The 23,259-nt window shown below is 47.6% G+C and overlaps 2 protein-coding genes across 2 annotated transcripts; both read left to right on the forward strand.

Moving 5' to 3' along the window:
• The first annotated feature begins 8,747 nt into the window (after positions 1-8,747).
• LOC119943359 (putative olfactory receptor 52P1) lies at positions 8,748-9,695 on the forward strand. Its single transcript, XM_038764292.1, has one exon. It carries the CDS (start codon positions 8,748-8,750, stop codon positions 9,693-9,695), a length of 948 nt encoding a protein of 315 aa, XP_038620220.1.
• Positions 9,696-9,806: 111 nt separating this feature from the next.
• On the forward strand, positions 9,807-22,776 carry LOC119943365 (olfactory receptor 52B2-like). The gene is made up of 5 exons (XM_038764305.1): positions 9,807-9,852; positions 10,502-10,576; positions 14,783-14,863; positions 17,701-17,753; positions 21,775-22,776. The coding sequence occupies exons 1-5, from the start codon at positions 9,807-9,809 to the stop codon at positions 22,774-22,776; spliced, it is 1,257 nt and encodes a 418-aa protein (XP_038620233.1).
• Positions 22,777-23,259: the final 483 nt, after the last annotated feature.

The raw sequence follows: 23,259 nt of genomic DNA on the forward strand, positions 1-23,259 counted from the left end.
AGTGCCTTGTATACACAGAAGCCTCGGTCCCAGAAGGCAGAGCAAGGGATATGAAGCATCACCCTGCCCTGGGAATGTCCTACCAAGCCTTCTGCCACTGCTCAACATAAACCCTGGGGGATGGGACAGAGTGCTGGCAAAGTTCCCACTTCTCTCTGCTCCATTCAGAGGCTTCAGCCCTGAGATTTTCTCATTCATTCATTCATTCATTCATTCATTCATTCATTCAGTTGTATTTATTGAGCGCTTACTGTGTGCAGAGCACTGTACTAAGCTCTTGGGAAGTACAAGTTGGCAACATATGGAGACGGTCCCTACTCAACAACGGGCTCATAGTCTAGAGCCCATCTATTTTCCATCTATTTTCTGCTTATCCCAGAATCCCCAGTGCCCTGGCACTGTTGGCTCAGGAGATTGCTAAATGTGGGTGTCTCACAGGACTCCTGGAACTTGCTCTTTAAATGCCCATCTCTGGCACCCCTATATGACAGAGAGAAGGGGGCAGGGTTCTCACATGCCAAACTTGCACATATGAATGTACACAAACGCACACACACACTCATGCTCCCTTCCTTCCCCATACACACATACACATGGATGAAATTCGGGGCCAGTCATTTCAGCTCTGAGTACCCTCCCCTCTGTCACTGCTTGGCCCTCTGGTAAGTGGACAATCACAATGGTTAGGTGGATGGTTGAGTGAGTAGGTGGGTGGGGTATTACACCCAAAAGCCAGTTATCCAAATGAAGTGGGACTAAGGCTAAATATGAACTACAGTAGCCATTACAGTTAACAGATTTCCTGAGCACTTATCGTGTAAGTGGCTAGCTATTCTAATTTACTTATTCTGATTACCCCATATGTAATAGTTTTGCATCTTTCATCCCCATTAGAATGCGAGTTCCAGGCAGAGAACATATGTCATGTTTCTTTTGCATTTTCCAGGATTCTCCCACGTAAGAGCCTGGGAGAGTACAGTGTAACAGAGTTGGTAGACATGTTCCTTGCCCACAGTAATCCACTAGATTGTAAGGTCTTTTGAGGGCAGGGATGGTGCCTGCCAACTCTATTGTACTGTAATAATAATAATTGTATTTGTTAAGCTCTTACTATGTGCTAAACACTGTTCTAAGTACTGGGGTAGATACAGGAAAATCAGGTTGTCCCAAGTGGGGCTCACACTTTTAATCCCATTTTACAGATGAGGTAGCTGAGGCACAGAGAAATTGTGACTTGCCCAAGATCACACAGCAGACAAGTGGCAGAGGTGGGATTAGAATAATAATAATAATAATAATGGTATTTGTTATTATTAATAATAATAATAATAATGGCATTAATTAAGCGCTTACTATGTGCAAAGGTTAAGCATTTACTATGTGTGAAGCACTGTTCTAAGCACTGCGGGGGATACAGGGTGATCAGGTTGTCCCACAGGGGGGCTCACAGTCTTAATCCCCATTTTACAGATGAGGTAACTGAAGCCCAGAGAAGTTAAGTGACTTGCCCAAAGTCACACAGCTGACAAGTGGCAGAGCCGGAATTTGAACCCATGACCTCTGACTCCCTCCATGACTCTCTCCCTCCCTCTGACTGCTTCTCCATTAGAACCCGTGTCCTCTGACTCCCAAGACCATGCTCTTTCTACTAAGCCAACTGCTTAGTACAGTGCTATGCACACTGTAAGTGCTCAATAAATACCATCAATGGGTGCTCATTAAATATCTTTGCTACTCTCCTACTTCTCTGGAGGACTGAAACAAGCAGTGTTTTGTTCCTTTGAAGTTTACCCAGTTGTGTTCAGTTAGTTGAGCTTTTGGTGAGCCAACCTAGCCCTTGTGCCTCATGGTTGTCTCTCTTGCTTCTGCTGCTGACAACTTGCTCATACTCCTCTCCCTTCACATCCTGGCATTCACATCTCCTCCAGCGGGGGCCTTCCCTGATTATTCTCTCATAATAATAATAATTAATAATTATGGTATTTGTAAAGCACTTTGTGCCAAGCACTGTTCTAAGTACTGGAATAAATACAAGGTAATCAGGTTGGACACAGTCCCTGTCCCACTGTAACCCATTGTCCGGGAACAGGTTCGTTTGGTAATTGGCATGGCGAGAGAGAGAGAGAGAGGCTGGGGACAGAGAGCCTGAGTTTCATATAAAATTTATTCCGTGAGGTGAATTGAATTATTTAGTGGTTTAGGCGCAATGGGAGGTCCTCTTGCCACTGTGTCATGCTGCTCATCTCCATATTCTGTTTCCCCCACTACTAGCACTCCGGCATTTCTACATCACCTAAGCACCCAACTCCATCCCTGTTTCTAGCACTAATGTGCATATCTTTAATTTATCTTGCTTTCCCCTACCTGTCATTTATTTTAATTCCTGTCTCCCCTGCTAGATTTTCAGCTCCTTAAGGGCAGGGATCATGTCTGTTAATGCTATTGTACTCTCCCAAGCACTTGGTATAATGTAATAATGGCATTTGTTAAGCGCTTACTTGTGCAAAGCACTGTTCTAAGCGCTGAGGGGGATACAAGGTGATCAGGTTGTCCCGCGTGGGGCTCACAGTCTTAATCCCCATTTTACAGATGAGGGAACTGAGACTCAGAGAAGTTAAGTGACTTGCCCAAGGTCACACAGCAGACATGTGGCAGAGCCAGGATTCGAACCCATGACCTCTGACTCCCAAGCCCGGGCTCTTTCCACTGAACCACGCTGCTTCTCTATAGTGTTGGTATAGTGGTATAGTTGGTATAGTGTTCTACCCGTAGTAATAGCAATCATGGCTCAGCCACCTATTCCCCAAAGGAGCAGGGCCGGCTTAGTTTGTAAGCAAATGAAGCTCTTGTCCCTGGGTGTACTGTTGGGGGCAGCCCCAAGTGGGGCAGGGGGAAGGCAGCAGGACAGCAGTGATTAGAAATTTGAAAGTGCCCTGTGCAAGTAAGAAAGGGAACCTCATGTCTCCCCATTGACCTTTTGTTCACACCCTTCCTTCTGCCTGGAACTTCCTCCCCTTTCATGTCTGCTGCTCTCCCCACCTTCACTGCCCTCTTGAAGCCACATTTCCTCCAAGAATCTTCCCTGACTAATCTCTCCTCTCCCTCCTTACCACTTCATCAAGTCCTCACTCCCTAAGCATCTAGGTACTCCCCCCAACAACTCTCTGTGTGACACTTCACTTCTCTGTGCCTCAGTTGCCTCATCTATAAAATGGGGATTGAGATTGTGAGCCCCACGTGGGGCAGGGACTGTATCCAACTCTATTTGTTTGACTTCCCCAGTGTTTAGTAGAGTGCCTGGCACACAGTAAGTGATTAACAAATACCAAAAGTATTATTATTATTACTACTAATAAAAATAATAGTAAACTTGGTCGCTTCATCTATCCATAATTTGTAGTAATGTCTTTCTTCCTCTCTAGGCTGTAAGCTCCTTGAGGGAAGGGATCACATCTAACTCTCTTGGAAACTAATGCTTAGTTCTGTACCCTGAATAGAGTAAGTACTCAAGAAATACCATTGATTGAAAGATTGACTGTGTGCCCAGTAACCTGGGAAGGAAGCACAGTGACCCTGGAGCAAGGTCGGGGGGGGGGGGCGGGGGGCGACAAAGTTCCCCCAGGAGAAGCCCCTCTAGATTCAGAGGCTCAAGCAGACTTCTGTAAAGCATTATACAGAGCAGGACTGTGGGTTTCATCTTGACTCATCTTGGTCTGAGGTCAGAGGCTTCAGCTGTTCACAGGTAAACAGCTTATGTGTGATGCCACTGTCTAACTGGGGAGTGAGGGGCAGAGAGAAGCAACAGTATCTCCTGGCTCTGAAAGTATGTAACATCCAGACTGCTCCATTGACTTTTTAGCTTCAACACCAGCTCATCTTCATCATCATCAATGGTATTTACTGAGCTCATACTGTGTACAGAGCACTGTACCAAGTGCTTAGGAGGGTATAATGCAACAGAATTTGCAGGCACATTCCCTGCCCTCAATGAATTTATGATTTAGAGCGAGAGACAGACATTAATATAAATAAATCATATATAATATATAATTTAAACATATGTACATAACTGCTGTGGGGTTGAGAGTGGGGCAAATATAAAATGTCCAAAGCTCACAGACTCAAGTGCAGCTACCCTAACCTATCTCCCATTCAAGACTCAGTTTCCCTGCAGGGCAACAGGATGAGCCATGGAAAAGATGAGTCTATCCTAGAAGCAGTGTTACTAAATAGAAAGAGCTTGAGAGTCAGAGGACCTGAGTTCTAATTCAGTCCACCTCTTATTATTATGGTACTTGTTAAATTCCTACTATGTGCCAAGCACTATACTAAGTGCTGGGGTAGATACAAGATAATTGGATTGAATACAGTCCCTGTCCCACATAGGGCTCACAATAGGAGGGAATAGGATTTAATCCCCATTTTACAGATGAAAAAACTGAGGCACAGAGAAGTCAAGTGACTTGTCCAGGGACACATATCAGACAAACGGCAGAGCTAGGATTAGAACCCAGGTCCTCTGACTTCTAGGCCCCTGCTCTTTCTAATAGGCCATGCTTTTTCCCTCCTGGGTGACCCTATTTGTCTGCTGAGTAACTTTTGGCAAGTCACTTAACTTCTGTGTCTCAGTGTCCACATGTGCAAAATGGGGATTAAAAGCCCATTTTACCTTCCCTTTAGACTGTAAACCCCATGTGGGATAGGATTGTATCTAACCTGATTATCTTGCTTTTACCCCAGAGCTTACTACAGTGTTTAGTACATAGTAAGAACTTAATAAATATCACTATTCTTATTGTTAATTATTTTTATGATTATTATTATCTTGGAGTGACCCTTTGTGATCCTCAGAAAACTTGGAAGGTCCCACATTCTTTCTGGGAAATTTTTCTGTCCATGTCCTTTCCTTGTACAGCTTCCTCATGGTTTAGAACAGAGAAGGAAATGAAACATAGAACATCCAGCCACAGTAAATCATGTTCTGTGTGATATAATCAAGTAAAGTTTCCCATTTCCTTTTATGTGTTGAAATTCACCTCTCCTTCCAAGCTCTGACATGGAGAGGCTGTGTGGCCTAGTGGGAAAATTACAGGACTACTAGAATCTGCTGTGTGATCTTGGGCAAATCACTAACGGTCTCTGAACCCCAATTTCTTCAACTCTAGTCTGGGGCTTCGATTTTAGTTTTCCTTCCCCTTTAAGCTCTTAGCCCCTTAGGGACAGTCTTCGCACACAGTAAATTCATAACCAATACCAAAATTATTATTATTTTTTATTATTTGAAGATCTTGATTTTGTCACTACTAGCCCATGGTAGTAATAATAATGTTTGTATTTGTTAAGCACTTATTATGTGCTAAACACAGTTCTAAGCACTGGGGGATACAAGGTGATCAGGTTGCCCCATGTGGGCCTCACAGTCTTAATTCCCATTTTACAGATGAGGGAACTGAGGCACAGAGAAGTTAAGTGACTTACCCAAAGTCACACAGCTGACAAGTGGCAGAGCTGGGATTAGAACCCATGACCTCTGTAGTGGGCAATGCCCTGATCACCCTGCATCTAGTTATGTCCAGATTATCTTTCAGTTGGTTCCTGAAGAGTTCTTGAGCTGAGTTTGGAAGGAATTACCAAAAGAAGCCAGGGAGAGAGGGTGACTATCTGGGCTGTGAAGATATAGTCTAGCTAAAGTGAGAAAGAATTGGAGCTGGGGAGGAGATTTCCCTGGTCAGAATAGGTGTTGGAAACAACAGGTTGGCCTAGTGGAAAAAGCACAAGACTGGGATCCAGGAGACCTGGGTTCCAAGTGGCTCTGCCATCTGTCTGCTGTGTGACTTTGGTCACTTAGCTTCTCTATGCCTAAGTTTCCTCTTCTGTACCAGCTTCTAAGGAAGGAGGACCCCTCCATGGACCCAGCGGCCCTAGCTGTGCTGCTGGACAGGCCCTGAGGTTGTGTCTACAAACTCTGTTACATTGTACTCTCCCAAGCACTCAGTACAGTGTTCTGCACACAGTAAGCACTCAATAAATATGATTGATTGATTGATTGATTAGGAGGGGAGGAGGGAAAGAGGAAACTCATATCTTCCAAAGGGAAATCAGTTTTTTAACTGTATTCTTAACCCACAAGAGGGTGTCTCTGCTCTTACACTTTCTGTCTCCCCTGAAGTCATAAACAGGGAACATTACATCAGGTGAGTGTTATACTTTCTCAAGTGCTTAGTCCAGTGCATTCAAACCACTGGCAGCTCAGTAAATATTGTTCCTACAACTACCATAAATACTACTCTGAATCACGAGGAGACTGAAATTCTGCTCCTCTAACCACAGCTCCCTACTGACTTGTGTTTTGATTTGATGAATTCTAAATTTATCCTCATCCCTTATGCTGTTTCACTGTTTTGTTTCACTGCTACCAATAGATCTGTCTCCAGTCCTTTCCTCAACCTATATTCATAGGTTGCGAGTCCCTCAAGGTGCAGGATCCATTTCTTATTCCTACCTGTGTTCTCTTTCCCGGTGTTTAGTAGAGTGCTCTGCCCACAGTAAGAACTTATTAAATACTATTACTACTACTGTAATATGGAAATTAAATCCCTCCACCTAGGACTGTAAGCCCCATGTGGGACAGGGACCATATCCCATCAGATTATCTTGTATCTACCCCAGTGTTTTGCACACAGTGAGCACTCAACAAATATTATTATTATTATTATTATTGCTACTGGAGCATAATTGATGAGAGCTAATTGGAAAGAACTACATACCCTGTGGTCAGATGTTTATACCTAAACAGCAGAGGTTACCAGAAGCACCTTGAGGTTTTGAGTTGAATTGAGCTGAGTTGGTGTGGTGACATGGAAAATCCTTTGGGTCGGTGCTTGCTGAGTCCTGAAGGAAGAAAGCTGGAAGCTCACAGGACAGCATGGAGGGTGAAACTTAGCCCAGGGCCCAAAATGCCCAGATGACAGAGGAGGCCCTGGGGAGGGAACGCGGGCTGATGTGTCATAGTCTGTAAAATGAAAGGACAATCAATGTCATATTTATTGAGTGTTCACTGCATGTAGAGCACTGTATAAAGCACTTGGGATAATACACTATACAGAGTTATTAAACATGATCCCTGCCCTCAAGGAGCTTACAGTCTAGAGGAGAATGTGAACTGGCTGGACACAGGATGGGGAGAAGTCCAAAACCTTAAGAATTCAGGATTTTAGGATGGGCCATATGTCATTTCCCAGGGAGTTAAGGGATTGTTGACTGTAGACTGAGCTCATTTTCTGATAGCAATAATAATAATAATAATAATGGCATTTATTAAACACTTACTATGTGCCAAGCACTACTTTAAGTGCTGGGGTAGATACAAGGTAATCAGGTTATCCCACATGTGGCTCAAAATTCTTAATCCCCATTTTACAGATGAGGTAACTGAAGCACAGCGAAGCTCAGTGAATTGCCCAAGGTCTCACAGCAGACAGTAGTGGAGCCAGAATTAGAACCCACATCCTGACTCCCAAGCCTGTGCTCCTGTCACCAGGTCACACTGCTTCTCTGCTCATTTTAAGCGGAGAACGTTTGCTAATTCTGTTGTATTGTACACTCCCAAATACTCAGTATGATGCTCTGCACATAGTAAATGCTCAATAAAAACCATTGATTGATTGAAGACAGTTTATCTAGACAAAACTTTCACCTTGCTGAACCTAAGTAGGCAGCAAGACGCGGAAGCAAAGATGCCTTTTTACACAAGCTCTGGTTAACACTGTTCCCATCTAAAATGTGGAAACATTTCCCTTGCTCTCTGATCTAATTCTAATTTCTTTCTTGCCTTTTAATCAATCAGTGGCATTTAATTGGGCTCTTACTGTGTGCACAGCACAGTATTAAATGTGTGGGAAAGTACAGTATAATAATAATAATAATAATAATAATAATAATAATAATGGCATTTGTTAAGCGCTTACTATGTGCAAAGCACTGTTCTAAGCACTGGGGGGGGGGGATACAATGTGATCAGGTTGTCCCACGTGGGGCTCACAGTCTTAATCCCCATTTTTACAGATGAGGTAACTGAGGCTCAGAGAAGTTAAGTGACTTGCCCAAGGTCACACAGCAGACTTGTGGTGGAGCGGGATTCGAACTCATGACCTCTGACTCCAAAGCCCGGGCTCTTTCCACTGAGCCACGCTGCTTCTCTAATACAATAGACTAGTACAATAGACTTTGTAGACATGACCCCTCCCCTCAAGGAACTTACAGTCTAATGGAGGAGGCATTTAATAAATTAAATAATGTATTTAATTATTCTAAATAATCAAAATAAATTAGGAGAAGGAATTGAGTGTGAAGCTATGTGCATAAGTGCTGTGCGGGCTAGGGCTGGAGAGGAGAGAACCTAGGTGCTCAGGGAATGAGACAGTGTGTCAGTGGAAAGAACACAGGCTTGGGAGTCAGAGGTTGTGGGTCATAAACCCGTCTCTGCCACTTGTCAGCTGTGTGACTTTGAGCAAATCATTTCACTTCTCTGTGTCTCAGTTACCTCATCTCTAAAATGGGGATCGAGACTGTGAGCCCCACATGGGACAACCTGATTACCTTGCATCCACCCCAGAGCTTAGAACAGTGCTTGGCACATAGTAGGCACTTAACAAAAGCCATCATTATTATTATTAATAAATGCAATTTATGTCTACTTCTTAGACTGTTCTGATCTTGTCAACTAGAGCCCTAGCCAATTTTCCGCCATGTCTGCCTCCAACCTGACTCAGAGCAGGCCCGCCTTCTTCATCTTGAAGGGCATCCCTGGGCTTGAAGCCTTGCACATGTGGATCTCCATCCCATTCTCCTCCTTGTACTGTGCCACCATCTTGGGGAACTGTACCCTCCTCTTCATCATCAGCACTGAGCGGTCGCTGCACAAGCCCATGTATCTTCTCATCGCCATGCTGGCACTCACCGATCTGGGCATGTCCACCTCCACCATCCCCAAGGTCCTCTGCATCTTCTGGTTCAACTGGGCCAAGATCAGTTTTGAGGGCTGCCTCACCCAGCTCTTCTTCATCCACTCCATCACAGCCCTGCATTCATCCATCTTGATGACCATGGCCTTCGACCGCTACGTGGCCATCTGCCAGCCCCTGAGGTACACCTCCATCCTCTCCAATGGGCGGATTGGCCTGATCGGGCTGGCGGGCCTGGTGAGAGCCACCCTCTTCATCCTCCCCATGCCCCTCCTCCTTCAGAAAATGCCCTTCTGTGAGCACCGGGAAATCCTGCACACCTACTGTGAGCACATGGCCGTGGTGAAGGTGGCCTGCGCAGACACCAGGGTCAACCAGATGTTTGGCCTGGCCATTGCCCTGGTGGTGGCGGGCCTGGACCTTTCAGCCATCGGTTCTTCCTACGCCTTGATCCTGCGGGCGGTGCTGCGTCTCTCGTCCCGCCAGGCCCACCACAAGGCCGTCAACACCTGCACCACGCATGTCTGTATCATGCTGACCTCCTACACTGCCTGCCTCTTCTCCTTCCTCACCCACCGCTTCGGCCATGGTATCCCTCCACACATCCACACCATCCTAGGCAACCTCTACTTCCTGTTCCCACCCATGCTGAACCCCATCATTTATGGGGTCAAGACCAAGGAGGTCTGGGACAAGGTGGCAAAGTACAAGTGCTGGAATACAGCCCCCTGATCCTTGCCACCAACCAGAAACCGGACCCAGTAAAGAAGGTCAAAACTGGCTGTGTCTGCCCTCCAACCTAGACCCCATACCTAGAACGCTTTGGCTCCTGAATTCCCTAACATGTTCACATCAATGGCCAACCGTGTCCTTAGTCCATCTCCATGCGGTAAAGGGGTGAGGGTGAGGAGGAGCCTGCCCACTTTCTTGGGAGGAAACTGAAACCCAAAGAGGGTGAGTTGTTAAAAGTCACACCCAGCAGATCAGAGGCAGCACTGGAACTGGAACCCAGATCTCAGTCAATCAGCCAATGGTATTTATTCATTTATTCATTCAATTCAATCGTATTTATTGAGTGCTTACTGTGTGCAGAGTACTGTACTAAGCACTTGGAAAGTACAGTTTGGCAACAGGTAGAGACAATCCCTACCCAACAAGGGGCGCAAAGTCTAGAAGGGGGAGGCAGACAACTAAACAAAACAAGTAGCCATCAATAGCATCAAAATAGATAAACAGAATCATAGATATATACACAATATATTGAGCTATAGTGAGTGCCTACTGTGTGCAGAGCACGGTACTAAGTGCTTGGGAGAGTATAATACAGCAATAAACTGACACATTCCCTGCCCACAACGAGCTTATAGTCTAGAGGGAGAGACAGAGAGTAATATAAATAAATAAATGACAGATATGTACATAAGTGCTTTGAGGGTGGGATTGAAGATGAATAAAGGGAACAGGTCAGGGCATCACAGAAGGGAGCAGGTGAAGAGGAATTGAGGGCTATCAGACTATCTTTTCATTAGCCCCCTCAGGCTCTGACCAATGCTGGTCTGGAGGGAAGGTGAATATCTGTGATATCAGTGAAATCACGCCTATTGACCCCTCAAGTCTGACTGCAACCTGCCAACTGCCTCCCCCCGCCCCCATCTACTTCTGCCCACCTCATCCCCAGTCTCCCAGGGGAGACTCTAGCACACCATCACACAACTAAAAGCAGAACTTGCGGCTGGCCAGACTCATTGCAGCCACTCTGGGGGTCCATCAATCAGTTAGTCAATCAATCACTTTTATTGATTGAATGATTGATGATGGCATTTGTTAAGCACTTACTATGTGCCAAGCACTGTTCTAAGTGCTGGGGGGGATACAAGGTAATCAAGGTTGTCCCATGTGGGGCTCACAGTCTTAGGCCCTATTTTACAGATGAGGGAACTGGGGCCCAGAAAAGCTATGTGACTTGCCCAAAGTCACACAGCTGACAAGTGGCAAAGCCGGGATTAGAACCCATGAACTCTGACTCCTAAGCCAGGGCTCTTTCCACTGAGCCATGCTGCTTCTCTTTTCTTGCGGGCTTACTGTATGCAGAGACTGTAGTAAGCTTTGGAGAGTACAGTAGAATTGGTAGACATGTTTCCTGTCCACAGTGAGTTTACAGTCTAGAAGGGGAGAGAATTTAGAGGGGTCATGTGAAATAAAGTGCTGTTGCCACCACCGGTGCTGTTTCAGGTCACTCTTGAATAATGAGTTATTATTATATTTGTTATGCACTTAATCTGTGCCAAACACTGTTCGAAGCACTGGGGTAGATACACAGTAATTAGGGTGTTCCATGTGGAGCTCACAGTCTTAATCCTTATTTTACAGATGAGGTAACAGGCACAGAAAAGTTAAGTGATTTGCCCAAGGTCACACAGAGAAGTTGTGGAGCAGGGATTAGAACCCACATCCTCTGACTCCCAAGCCCGTTCTCTTTCCACTGAGCCACACTTCCACTGCCACAGTGTGCCACAATTCTACCCTTGTGCCTCCCCACCAAAGTTGTCCTAGAGATTTAATGCTACCATCCCATGACTCCGCGACTTAGTCCTTTTGAAGGCACAGAATGCAATCGGGATTCAACTTGCCAGTCCTTCCCCATAAAGGATGGCTTCTGAGGTTTGGGAGAATGCCAAATCTCAGCCCCTGTCAGCTTTCCTGCCATTACAGGTCTGTGGTATTATACTAATCACTCAGGCACCTCCTTAGGTTATAAACGTATATTGGTGTTTCTGGGTTAAAAGATTCAATAGCAACAATGGTTGTACAACAGAATCTTAAAATAGTTCCAAGAATATGCTCCTATTCATTCATTCATTCATTCATTCATTCAGATTTATTAAGCCCTTACTGTGTGCAGAGCACTGTACTAAGAGCTTGGGAAGTACAGGTCAGCAACATATAGAGACAGTCCCTACCCAACTGTGGGCTCACAGTCTAGAAGGGGGAAACAGACAACAAAACAAAACATGTAGACAGGTGTCAAAACTGTCAGAATAAATAGAATTACAGCTATATGCACATCATTAACAAATAGAGTAGTAAATATGTACAAGTAAAATAAATAGAGTAGTAAAGATGTACAAATATATATATATACATGTGCTGTGGGGAGGGGAAGGGGGTAGGGTAGAGGAGGGGGGATGGGAAGAGGAAAAAGGGGGCTCAGTCTGGGAAGGCCTCCTGGAGGACGTGAGCTCTCAGTAGGGCTATGAAGGGAAGAAGAGAGCTAGTTTGGTGGATGTGTGGAGGGAGGGCATTCCAGGCCAGGGGTTGATGGCAGGACAGGCGAGAATGAGGCACAGTGAGGATGTTAGTGGCAGAGGAGGGTGCGGGCTGGGCTGTAGAAGGAGAGACGGGAGGTGAGGTAGGAAGGGGCGAGGTGATGGAGAGCCTGGAAGCTGAGAGTGAGGAATTTTTGCTTGAATCATAGGTTGACAGGCAACCACTGGAGATTTTTGAGGAGGGGAGTGACAGGCCCAGAGCGCTTCTGTACAAAGATAATCCGGGCAGCAGAGTGAAGTATAGACTGAAGTGGGGAGAGACAGGAGGAAGGGAGATCAGAGAGGAGGCTGATGCAATAATCCAGTTGGGAAAGGATGAGAGATTGAACCAGCAAGGTAGCAGTTTGGATGGAAAGGAGAGGGCAGACCTTGGCGATGTGGAGGTGAGACCAGCAGGTTTTGGTGATGGATTGCATATGTGTGGGGTGAATGAGAGCGGAGTCGAGGATGACACCAAGGTTGCGGGCTTGTGAGACGGGAAGGATGGTAGTGCCATCTACAGTGACAGAAAAGTCAGGGAGAGGACAGGTTTTGGAAGGGAAGGTAGGAGCTCATTCTTGGACATATTGAGTTTTAGATATTCCTTATCAGCTACTTGATCCAGTCTTAAATCTAAGGATTACTGCCCTGCCAGATGACTGAAATATTTCCCATAGCAGCCTCTCTGTAGACACATCATCCACAGGCTTATCACTGGTAGTCCACCCTGCTGACCCTCAGCCTCCCTGGTGGACATCAATCCATTCCCTTTCCGCACCTGATGCAGGCTCCCTCTCCTCCTGTCCCTGAGGTTTCTTCCCCTCTTTCCTGGCCCTCCACCTTGCCCAATTCCACCCCTGTGACTGGCTGTACCTGACGTCACCAGGTAAGTGATGTCACCAGTAGAAGAGGAAGGGGAAAGGAGAAGGCAAAGAGGGAGAGGAGAAGGTGGTGGGGAGATGGAGGTCGGGGAGGTGGGTGTAATAGGAAGGGGAAAGTCAATTAGGAAGATTCAATTGTAGCATGGCTCAGTGGAAAGAGCCCGGGCTTTGGAGTCGGAGGTCATGGGTTCAAATCCCAGCTCCACCAACTGTCAGCTGTGTGACTTTGGGCAAGTCACTTCACTTCTCTGTGCTGCAGTTCCCTCATCTGTAAAATGGGGAATAAGACTGTGAGCCCCCCGTGGGACAACCTGATCACCTTGTATCCCCCCAGAGCATAGAAGAGTGCTTTGCACATAGTAAGCGCTTAACGAATACCATTATTATTGTTATTATTGTTGTATTTTTTGAGCACACAACAGGCAAGTGGCAGAGCTGGGATTAGACTGGAGCTCCCCTGACTCCCAGGCCCTGCTCCTTCTTCTAGGCCACATTGCATCTCAAAACTGTCCCCAGGGTCAGACCAAGGTCAGAACAAGTCTAAGCCTAGGGGAACAGTAAGCTCCCAGCTCTTAGCTACTGCACAAGTGCTAACTTTTCATTATCAGCACAAAGCATGGAAGCCTAGTGGAAAGAGTGGGCCTGGAAATCTGAGGATCTGGGTTCTAATCTCGGCTCTGCCAATTAGTTGTGTCACTTAAATTCTCTATGCCTCAACTTTTCTGTCCTCCCTCCAACTTGGACTGTGGGCTCAATGCGGTACAGGGACTATTTCCAACCTAATTAACTCATCTCTACCCCAACACTTAGAACAGTATTTGACACATAGTAAATGCTTAACAAATGCCATGAAAAAAAAAGCAAAGAGTGGGCAGTGGTCTGGGGAGTGGGAGAGTCAGCAAACTGGGGCTGAGGAGTGGCAGACAGAATGTGAAGAGCAAATGAGTCAGAAGGCCCCATTAGGGAGTCTTTCCAGGCCCCCTTAGAAGCCCTCAGTTCATTCAGAAGCCCTGGAATGAAGGAGTATGGGAATTCCACTCAGAACACTGTGGGGAAGACAGGCTATGACTCTACAACTGGGATCAGGGTCAGGAGTGAGGAACCTGTGGCCCCCCAGAGATGATGCTTCTGCAGGAGCCCTCGCCTGGCCACCACCCTGCCTTCTAGCCATCTGGGCCTGGGCAGGAGTCGGGAAACCCCAAGCCACCTTCAGGACCAAACAAGATTAATTCTCCTTAATGGTGTAATGGATAGAGCCCAGACTTGGGAGTCAGAAGGTGATTGGTTCTAATCCCGGCTCTGCGACTTGTCTGCTGTGTGACCTTGGGCAAATCACTTCACTTCTCTGTGCCTCAGTTTTCTCATCTGCAAAATAAGAATTGAGACTGCAAGCCCCACGTGGGACAGGGATTGGGTCCAACCCTGTTTGCTTGCCTCCACCCCAGTGCTTAGAACAGCGCTTGGTGCATAGTAAGCACTTAACAAATACTATAATTGTTGTTGTTATTGTTTAATGCTCCCTCGTTGGCCAATGTCAGAGCCCCTCTGAGAACTGGCACTCAGGCCCCAGGCTCCCACAGCCCCCTGCTGGAACTCTGGAGAAAGCCAGATAAATCTGTCCCCGCCTGCCCAGGAGGACAACTGGCTTGCTGGCTGTGGACTGCACTGCTCAGCAAGGGATCTCCTTTCCACTGGTTCAGGGAGACGAGCTCTGGTGAGTTGTTTGTCCTTTGTGCTGGACTCTATATAAAAGTGTCAGGCAGCGCACACCCTGAGATTTTGCAACTACTGACCTTGGAGAGGTCAACCAGTCCAGCTCTTGCTTTTGGGCAAGACCAGCCCCCAAACCACCTCGGGTAGGTTGAGAATCCCCTGCTTGGGGACGGAGTGGGCATCTCACTTTCCTTTGCCTCCCCTACATCCCTATCCAGTTGTCCTCGGGGCCAGATCCAGAATGAGGGGGTGGGTAAGGGGCTTTAGTGCAGCTGAAGGGCAAGGCTGGGCTGGGAATAAGCGGTAAGAGGGGGAACTCCAGTTATCTGTTTTCTGACCTCACCAGTAGCATCTAATAATAATAATTGTTGTATTTATTATTATGGTATTTGTAAAGTGCCTACTATACGCCAAGCACTGTACTAAGCACAGGGGTGGAAACATGCAAATTCGGTTGGACACAGTCCCTGACCCATGCGGGGCTCATAGCCTCAATCCCCGTTTTACAGATGAGGTAACTGAGACACAGAGAAGTTAAGTGACTTGCCCAAGGTCACACAGCAGACATGTGGTGGAGCCAGGATTAGAATCTATGACTTTTTGACTCCCAAGCCTGTGCTCTATCCATTATGTCTCCTGTGAGGAGGGGAAGGAGCAGAGGGTGTCCCTAGGGAGGGAGAACCCCTTCTTCAAGCAGTTTCAAATAGAAAAGGCTGTCCTCTCCCCTCTTTCCCAGCCCACTCAACTCTCAAACCCCTAGCTTCTTCTGGGCTCTCTCTAGGTGACTCGTCAAATGGCTTGCTCAGGAGCTGCGGTGCCGCTGAATTTCAGAGGGCTTCTCAGTGCCCTCTGTTTGGAAGGGATATCGAGGTCATCAATCAATCAGTGGTATTAATTGAGTACTTTCTACTTGCAAAGCACTGTACTAAGCTCTTGGGAGAGTACAATACAACAGAGTCAGCAGACGTGTTCCCTACCTGCAGTAAGCTTATAGTCTAGAAGGGACTCCCTTCCCCAAAGGAAGGCTTGTCCCTGCCCTCCACCTCTACGTAGCCAGACAGGTAGGGAGGTCTGCCCACCTGCTCAAGGCTGGCATCTATCCCCCAGCTCTGGAGTTTCTGAGGGGGAAGAAAACCCCTTGAAACCACACCCCATCTGGGAACAGGAGCAAGCCCCTCAGATAAGGGAAATGCAGTGGCCTTGCCAGGACCCCAATGAACAGCTGTGCCTGCTTCCCTCTCCTACTCCCTTTCCCCTTTCCCAGGCCCCCTGTTCTGTATCCTCTCCCCTGTCTCCTCTCCCTTGCCCCCATCCCCTTTGTCCCGCTGTCCCATCTCCTCTCTCATGCCCACCTCAGCAGCCCCAAACCACATGGATTCTTGCCTGTTTCCCTGGGAAACAGGGTCCAAGTTAATCCCCTCCATCCCCCTGCTTCAGCCCAGCTCTTGACCAAAGCAACCCCGGGATCCCTCATTCCAGTCACTGGGCTTGGATAGGACTGGCATCACCTGGCAGAGCCAGGGACCATCTCTACTTTTTCACCTTTAAACATCAGTCAGTCAGTCAATCAATCAATTAATCATTTATTGAGCACCTACTGTGGACTGAGCAGTGTACTAAGTGCTTGGGAGAGTACATTATTCGAGTTAGTAGACATAGCCCCTGTTCACAATGCATCTCATGCGGGGGAGGGCTAGAAGAACAAGGGGTGGGGCTCTGAACGGCAATACCCCTAAACCATGCCCCTTTCCACCAGCCCCCGGGGGTGGCCAGATGTGGACATGCTGGTCCCTTGGTCTCAAAGCCGGAGGGTGGGGAGGGAGAAATGGGAAGGGAAATCCAGTGTGGGGGAAGGAGAGGGGGCAGGGAGGGATAAATGATTTCTGCCTTGCTCCAGAAAGGAACAAAATGTGATTGCCTTTCCAAATTCCTTCCTCTTCCTTTTCCTCCCTCTCCTCCTTTTCCTCCCACTCATCCTCCTTCTCCTCTTCATTCTCTCCTCCTCCCTCTGTCTACTGCCCCTTCCTCACCATCCCCCACCCCCATTCCCAACCCAGTACTAGTCATGCTGTGACCTGGGTTACTCGAGCTGGGTGTGTTCTCCCCACCCCAGGAACTAGGTGCATATGGGGCAGTGGGGTGGGGTTTGGGGCCCCCTGTCTGCTTCTCTCCCAAAGAGCTCCTAGAACACGAGGCTGGGTAGGCCTTGGAGGCCATTGTTTGGAGTGGGATCAGCCCCAGCAGCAGGGTTGATCTTCTTTCTATCCTGTCTCCTACCTGAAAGCCAGGACGCTCACATTACAACTCCAACAGGAACACAGGACCGGCATTCTCTATGGCACACACATGCATGCATATACACAGATGAGGAGCTGGGAGAAAGAGGGCAGAGGGTTTGTAACCCATTTTACAAATTGGGAAACTGGCACCATGCCAGGATTTACAAAGGGGGATCCAGCTAGGCAGGGAGGAGAGGGATTTAAACTGTGAGCCCGTTGTTGGGTAGGAATTGTCTCTATCTGTTGCTGAATTGTACTTTCCAAGTGCTTCGTACAGTGCTGTGCATACAGTAAGCACTCAATAAATAGGATTGAATGAAATAATTTAAAATTTCAAAATTCTAAGTTGATTCTTGGAGATTTTCCTCTCTGTACAGTTTCTTCTTCCTCCATGCCACATTTGAGTTTTTCTTAAGGGAGGTGGTTCTGAGGGGGGGAATACCCAAGAATTAGCTTGAAATGCGGAAACAACTAGGGAATAAATTTCCTGTAGTTGCAGGTCCCCCCGCATTACTCTACTCACCCCCGAACCAGCTGCCAGGAGTCCCTTGGTCCACAGCCTGGTTCCAAGAGTCTGAAACCTCAGCTCCAGAGAAAGACAACAGGGAGCAGGTTTGGACAGATGGGTATTGTCCTCTCCCAAGTGCTTAGTACAGTGGTCTGCATACAGAAAGGGCTTAATAAATATGGTTCATTCATTCATTCAATCGTATTTATTGCGCACTTACTGTGTGCAGAGCACTGTACTAAGTGCTTGGGAAGTACAAGTTGGCAATCAATCAATCAATCAAACATATTTATTGAGCACTTACTGTGTGCAGAGCACTGTACTAAGCGCTTGGGAAGTACAAGTTGGCAACACATAGAGACAGTCCCTACCCAACAGCAGGCTCACAGTCTAGAAGGGGGAGACAGAGAACAAAACCAAACATATTAATTAAATAAAATAAATAGAATAGATATGTACAAGTAAGATAAATAAATAAATAGAGTAATAAATATGTACAAACATGTATACATATAAACAGGTGCTGTGGGGAAGGGAAGGAGGTAGGAGGGGGCAACATATAGAGATGGTCCCTACCCAACAGTGGGCTCACAGTCTAGAAGGGAGAGACAGAGAACAAAACAAAACATATTAGCAAAATAAAATGAATAGAATAAATATGTACAAATAAAATTAATAGAGTAATAAATACGTACAAAGATATACACATATATACAGGTTCTGTGGGGAGGGGAAGGAGGTAAGGCGGGGGGGATGGGGAGGAGGGGGGGCAGAGGAAGGAGGGGGCTCAGTCTGGGAAGGCCTCCTGGAGGAGCTGAGCTCTCAGTAGGGCCTTGAAGGGAGGAAGAGAGCTAGCTTGGCGGATGTGCAGAGGGGGGGCATTCCAGGCCAGGGGGATGATGTGGGCCGGGGGTTGATGGCGGGACAGGTGAGAATGAGGCACGGTGAGGAGATTAGGGACAGAGGAGTGGAGGGTGTGGGCTGGGCTGTAGAAGGAGAGAAGGGAGGTGAGGTAGGAGGGGGCGAGGTGATGGAGAGCCTTGAAGCCGAGGGTGAGGAGTTTTTGCCTGATGCATAGGTTGATTGGTAGCCAATGGAGATTTTTGAGTAGGGGAGTAACATGCCCAGAGCATTTCTGGACAAAGACAATCCGGGCAGCGTCGTGAAGTATTGATTGAAGTGGGGAGAGACAGGAGGATGGGAGATCGGAGAGGAGGCTGATACAGTAATCCAGATGGGATAGGATGAAAGCTTGAACGAGCAGTGTAGTGGTTTGGATGGAGAGGAAAGGGTGGATCTTGGCAATGTTGCAGAGGTGAGACCGGCAGGTTTTGGTGACGGCTTGGATGTGAGGGGTGAACGAGAGAGTGGAGTCGAGGATGACACCAAGGTTACGGGCTTGTGAGACGGGAAGGATGGTAGTGCCGTCAACAGTGATGGGAAAGACAGGGAGAGGGCAGGGTTTGGGAGGGAAGACAAGGAGTTCAGTCTTGGACATGTTGAGTTTTAGGTGGCGGGCAGACATCCAGATGGAGATGTCCTGAAGGCAGGAGGAGATGCGAGCCTGGAGAGAGGGGGAGAGAGCAGGGGCAGAGATGTAGATCTGGGTGTCATCAGCGTAGAGATGATAGTTGAAGCCGTGAGAGCGAATGAGTTCAGCAAGGGAGTGAGTGTAGATCGAGAACAGAAGGGGACCAAGAACTGACCCTTGAGGAACCCCTATGGTAAGGGGATGGGAGGGGGAGGAGGAGCCCGCAAAAGTGACTGAGAATGAACAGTCAGAGAGATAAGAGGAGAACCAGGAGAGGACAGAGTCTGTGAAGCCAAGGTTGGATAGCGTGTTGAGGAGAGGTAGGTGGTCCACAGTGTCGAAGGCAGCTGAGAGGTCAAGGAGGATTAGGATAGAGTATGAGCCATTGGATTTGGCAAGCAGGAGGTCATTGGTGACCTTTGAGAGGGCAATTTCCATGGAATGTAGGGGACGGAAGCCAGATTGGAGGGGGTCGAGGAGAGAGTTGGTGTTGAGGAATTCAAGGCAGCGCATGTAGACGACACATTCAAGGAGTTTGGAAAGGAATGGTAGGAGGGAGATAGGGCGATAACTAGAAGGTGAGGTGCGGTCAAGAGAGGGTTTTTTTAGGATGGGGAGACGTGGGCATGCTTGAAGGCAGAGGGGAAGGAACCAGTGGAGAGTGAGCAGTTGAAGATGGAAGTTAAGGAGGGGAGAAGGGATGGAGCTAGAGATTTCATAAGATGAGAGGGAATGAGAAGCACAGGTGGCCGGAGTAACACTTGAGAGGAGGGAGGAGTTCTCCTCTGAAGATACTGCTGGGAAGGATGGGAGAGTAGCAGAGAGCGTTGAGAGCTGGGGGGTTGGAGAAGTTGGGGGGAGTGACTTTGGGGAGCTCAGACCTGATGGATTTAATGAATGAATGAAAGAAAGCAGGACTGGTTTGGAGAAGGGATGACTGGAAGAAACTCAGCTTGAAGATGGGGAGAGATGTTGGATGGGCAAAAGAGGAAGGTTGTGGCACCTCTTCTCCCCTAGCCTCCAGCTGGGGGTTGGCGGGGGGTGGGGGGGTGGATTTAGCTTCATAAGAGCTAAGTTAGGTGGGCTGGTTGGCCACTACTCTCTGCCCATTAGACTGGAAGCTCCTCGAGGGTAGGGATCAAGTCTTATCCCTTTTTCTTTGAGCCCCTAAGTAATTTGAGCATGCTCTGCACAAAGTATGTGCCCAGTAAAGGGCTCTGCATGCAGCAGTTGTCCTATAGATAGTGGAAACATTCAGTAGGTAGTGGTGTTAGTAGTTGGAGTAGAAGTAGTAGTAGTAATAATAGTATTTATTAAGTGCTTATTATATGCAAACCACTGTAATAAGGGCTGGGAAAGTAGTAGTGGTTGAAATAGAAGAGAAGCAGCATGGCCTGGTGGAAAGAACATAGGTCTGGCAGTCAGAAGATCTGGATTCTATTTTCAGTTCTCCCAATCACTTGCTTTGTGATCTTGGTCAAGTCACTTAACTTCTCTATACCTCAGTTTCAACTGTAGAATGAGGACTAAATATCTGTTCTCCCTCTGAAACAATGAGCCTCATGTGGAACAGGGACCGTATCCAACCTGATTATATTGTATCTACCCCAGTGCTTACAACAGTGGTTGACACATAGTTAGCGCTTAACAAATATAACAATAATGATAATAATAATAACAGTCATCATTAAGTACTTATTGTGTGCAAAGCATTGCACTAAATGCTAGGAGAGAATACACGGTGAAGTAGTAGCAATAGAAGTAGAAGTAGCAGTAGTAAGTATTAATTAATTAATTCAATCATGCAATCAATCATATTGTGCATTTACTTGTACAGAGCTCTGTACTAAGTGCTTAGAAAGTACGATTCAGCAACAGAGACAATCCCTGCCCAACAACAGGTTCACAGTCTAAAAGAAGGGAGACATAGTAGCAATAGTATTAAGTGCTTACTGTGTGCAGTAAAGGCTAGAAAAGAATATATGGGTGATGTATAGCAGGAAAAATAGTAACAGTAGTAGTAGTAATAGTACTGATTAGGTGCTTACTGTGTGCTAAGTACTGCGAAAAAATACATGGGTGTACAAGTAGCAGCAGTAAAAGTATTGGTAGTATTAGCAGTAGTATTACTACTGCTACCAGAGAAGCAGTGTGGTTTAGTGGACAGAGCATGGACCTGGGAGACAGAGGGACCTGAGTTCTAATCCCAGGTCCTCCACTGGTCTGCTGTATGGCCTTGGACAAGTCACTTCACTTCTCTATGCCTCAGTTAGCTCATCCGTGAAATGAGGATTAAGACTGTGAGCTCTATGTAGGACAGGGACTGTGTCCAACCCAATTAGCTTGTATTAGTGCTTAACCAATTAGCTTGTATTAGTGCTTAACCAGTGCTTAGAACAGGGCCTGACACATGTTAAGCGCTTAACAAATATCACAATTTTTATTTTTATTATTGTTAGAATAAGGAGTAGTAACAGTAAAGGTATTTATCAAACACCAACCAAAGACAATGCAATACTCTACAGCTCCTGTCCCCTAGGAGTCCAAAAAAAAGCTACATTAGACTCAGCCTATGGCCTCTTCTCTGTCCACAGGGAAAGATGCAGCTAATTCCAAGCATGGGACCAAACCCCATCCTTCCCAGCCTCAACGAGACCAGCTTGCACCCTGCCTCCTTCCTTCTCCTGGGCATCCCGGGCCTGGAAGTTCTCCACCTCTGGCTCTCTATCCCCACCTGCTTGATATACATCTCAGCTCTGCTGGGCAACAGTGCCCTTCTCTTCCTAATCCTCCTCGAGCGCAACCTCCACACTCCCATGTTCCTCTTACTGGCCATGCTGACTGGGGCTGATCTGGCCCTATCCACTTCCACGGTCCCCAAGACACTGAGCGTTCTCTGGGCACTGTCCCAAGAGATCTCCTTCCATGGCTGCCTGGCCCAAATCTTCTTCATCCACGTCACCTTTATTGCTGAGTCCACCATCCTGTTGGCCATGGCCTTCGACCGCTACGTGGCCATCTGCCAGCCTCTGTGCTACCCCGCCATCCTGACCACTGCAGTCACTGGCAGGATGGGACTGGCTGCCCTGGGCCGGGCCCTCTGTGTTATGGTCCCTGCTGTCTTTCTGCTGGAGCGGCTGCCCTATTGCGGTCACAGGAGAGTGCCACACACCTACTGCGAGCAAATGGGCATTGCCCGCCTGGCCTGTGCTCCCATCAGGGCCAACATCTGGTATGGCCTGACCACCACCCTGCTGTCACCTGGGTTGGATATGATGTTCATCGGCACCTCCTATGGCCTCATCCTCCGTGCTGTCTTCCAGCTCCCATCCCGGGATGCCAAGCTCAAGGCCCTGGGCACCTGCGGAGCCCACTTCTGCGTCATCCTGCTCTTCTACCTCCCGGCCCTCTTCTCCTTCTTTGCCCACCTTTTTGGCCAGGGCATTCCCTGCCATGTCCATGTTCTCCTGGCCAACCTCTATGTTCTCCTTCCCCCTATGCTCAACCCCATCATCTATGGGGTCAAGACCAAGCCCATCCGGGAGAGAATGGTGCACCTCCTGTCTTGTGTCCCTGCAGCTGGCAGGGGCTCATGAATGCCCCTCTGCATGATGCTCACCATTACCCCTGTGACTCCAGAGGTGAGTCGAAAATTGTTGCGCCCTGTTGTGCTGGGGAGAGCAAACCTCTGACCTGTGATTGAGACAGAAAAAAACAGCCACTCAGAGGGTTGGCACATTGGCACATTGGAAGCTGTTGTCACTATCAGCCTGCACCAGAGACCAAACAATTTGCGGGGTCAGGGAAAGACCAGATGGGGTGACCAAGTGGCCTCTGACCCCACCCTCTCTCGGACCCAAGTTGTGGGGGCCCCTTATCACTGTTTTGTGTTTCATTGGGCTACAGCTCAAGATCACTGTGTAGCTCAGGACTCAGTGCCTTCCAAAGTCACCTTCACTTTCTGAACAGCAAACCAGACCTCACTACCTGTGTGCAAAAATGGGGGTGCCTGATTCACTTCCCTCCTTTGACAGATGGGAAAGCCGAGGCCCTTCATTCCCAGTGAGGAGCCTAATTAA

Source organism: Tachyglossus aculeatus, chromosome 2, assembly GCF_015852505.1.
Source record: "Tachyglossus aculeatus isolate mTacAcu1 chromosome 2, mTacAcu1.pri, whole genome shotgun sequence".
Lineage (NCBI taxonomy): Eukaryota > Metazoa > Chordata > Mammalia > Monotremata > Tachyglossidae > Tachyglossus > Tachyglossus aculeatus.

Bases quoted from the DNA above. Each gene is read 5' to 3' on its own strand.
- LOC119943359 (XM_038764292.1), top strand. From the start codon at position 8,748: ATGTCTGCCTCCAACCTGACTCAGAGCAGGCCCGCCTTCTTCATCTTG.
- LOC119943365 (XM_038764305.1), top strand. From the start codon at position 9,807: ATGTTCACATCAATGGCCAACCGTGTCCTTAGTCCATCTCCATGCG. The intron at 9,853-10,501 runs GTAAAGGGGTGA...TAGCCCCCTCAG, and splicing joins CCTTAGTCCATCTCCATGCG to GCTCTGACCAATGCTGGTCT. The intron at 14,864-17,700 runs GTGAGTTGTTTG...CTTGGTCCACAG, and splicing joins GTTCAGGGAGACGAGCTCTG to CCTGGTTCCAAGAGTCTGAA.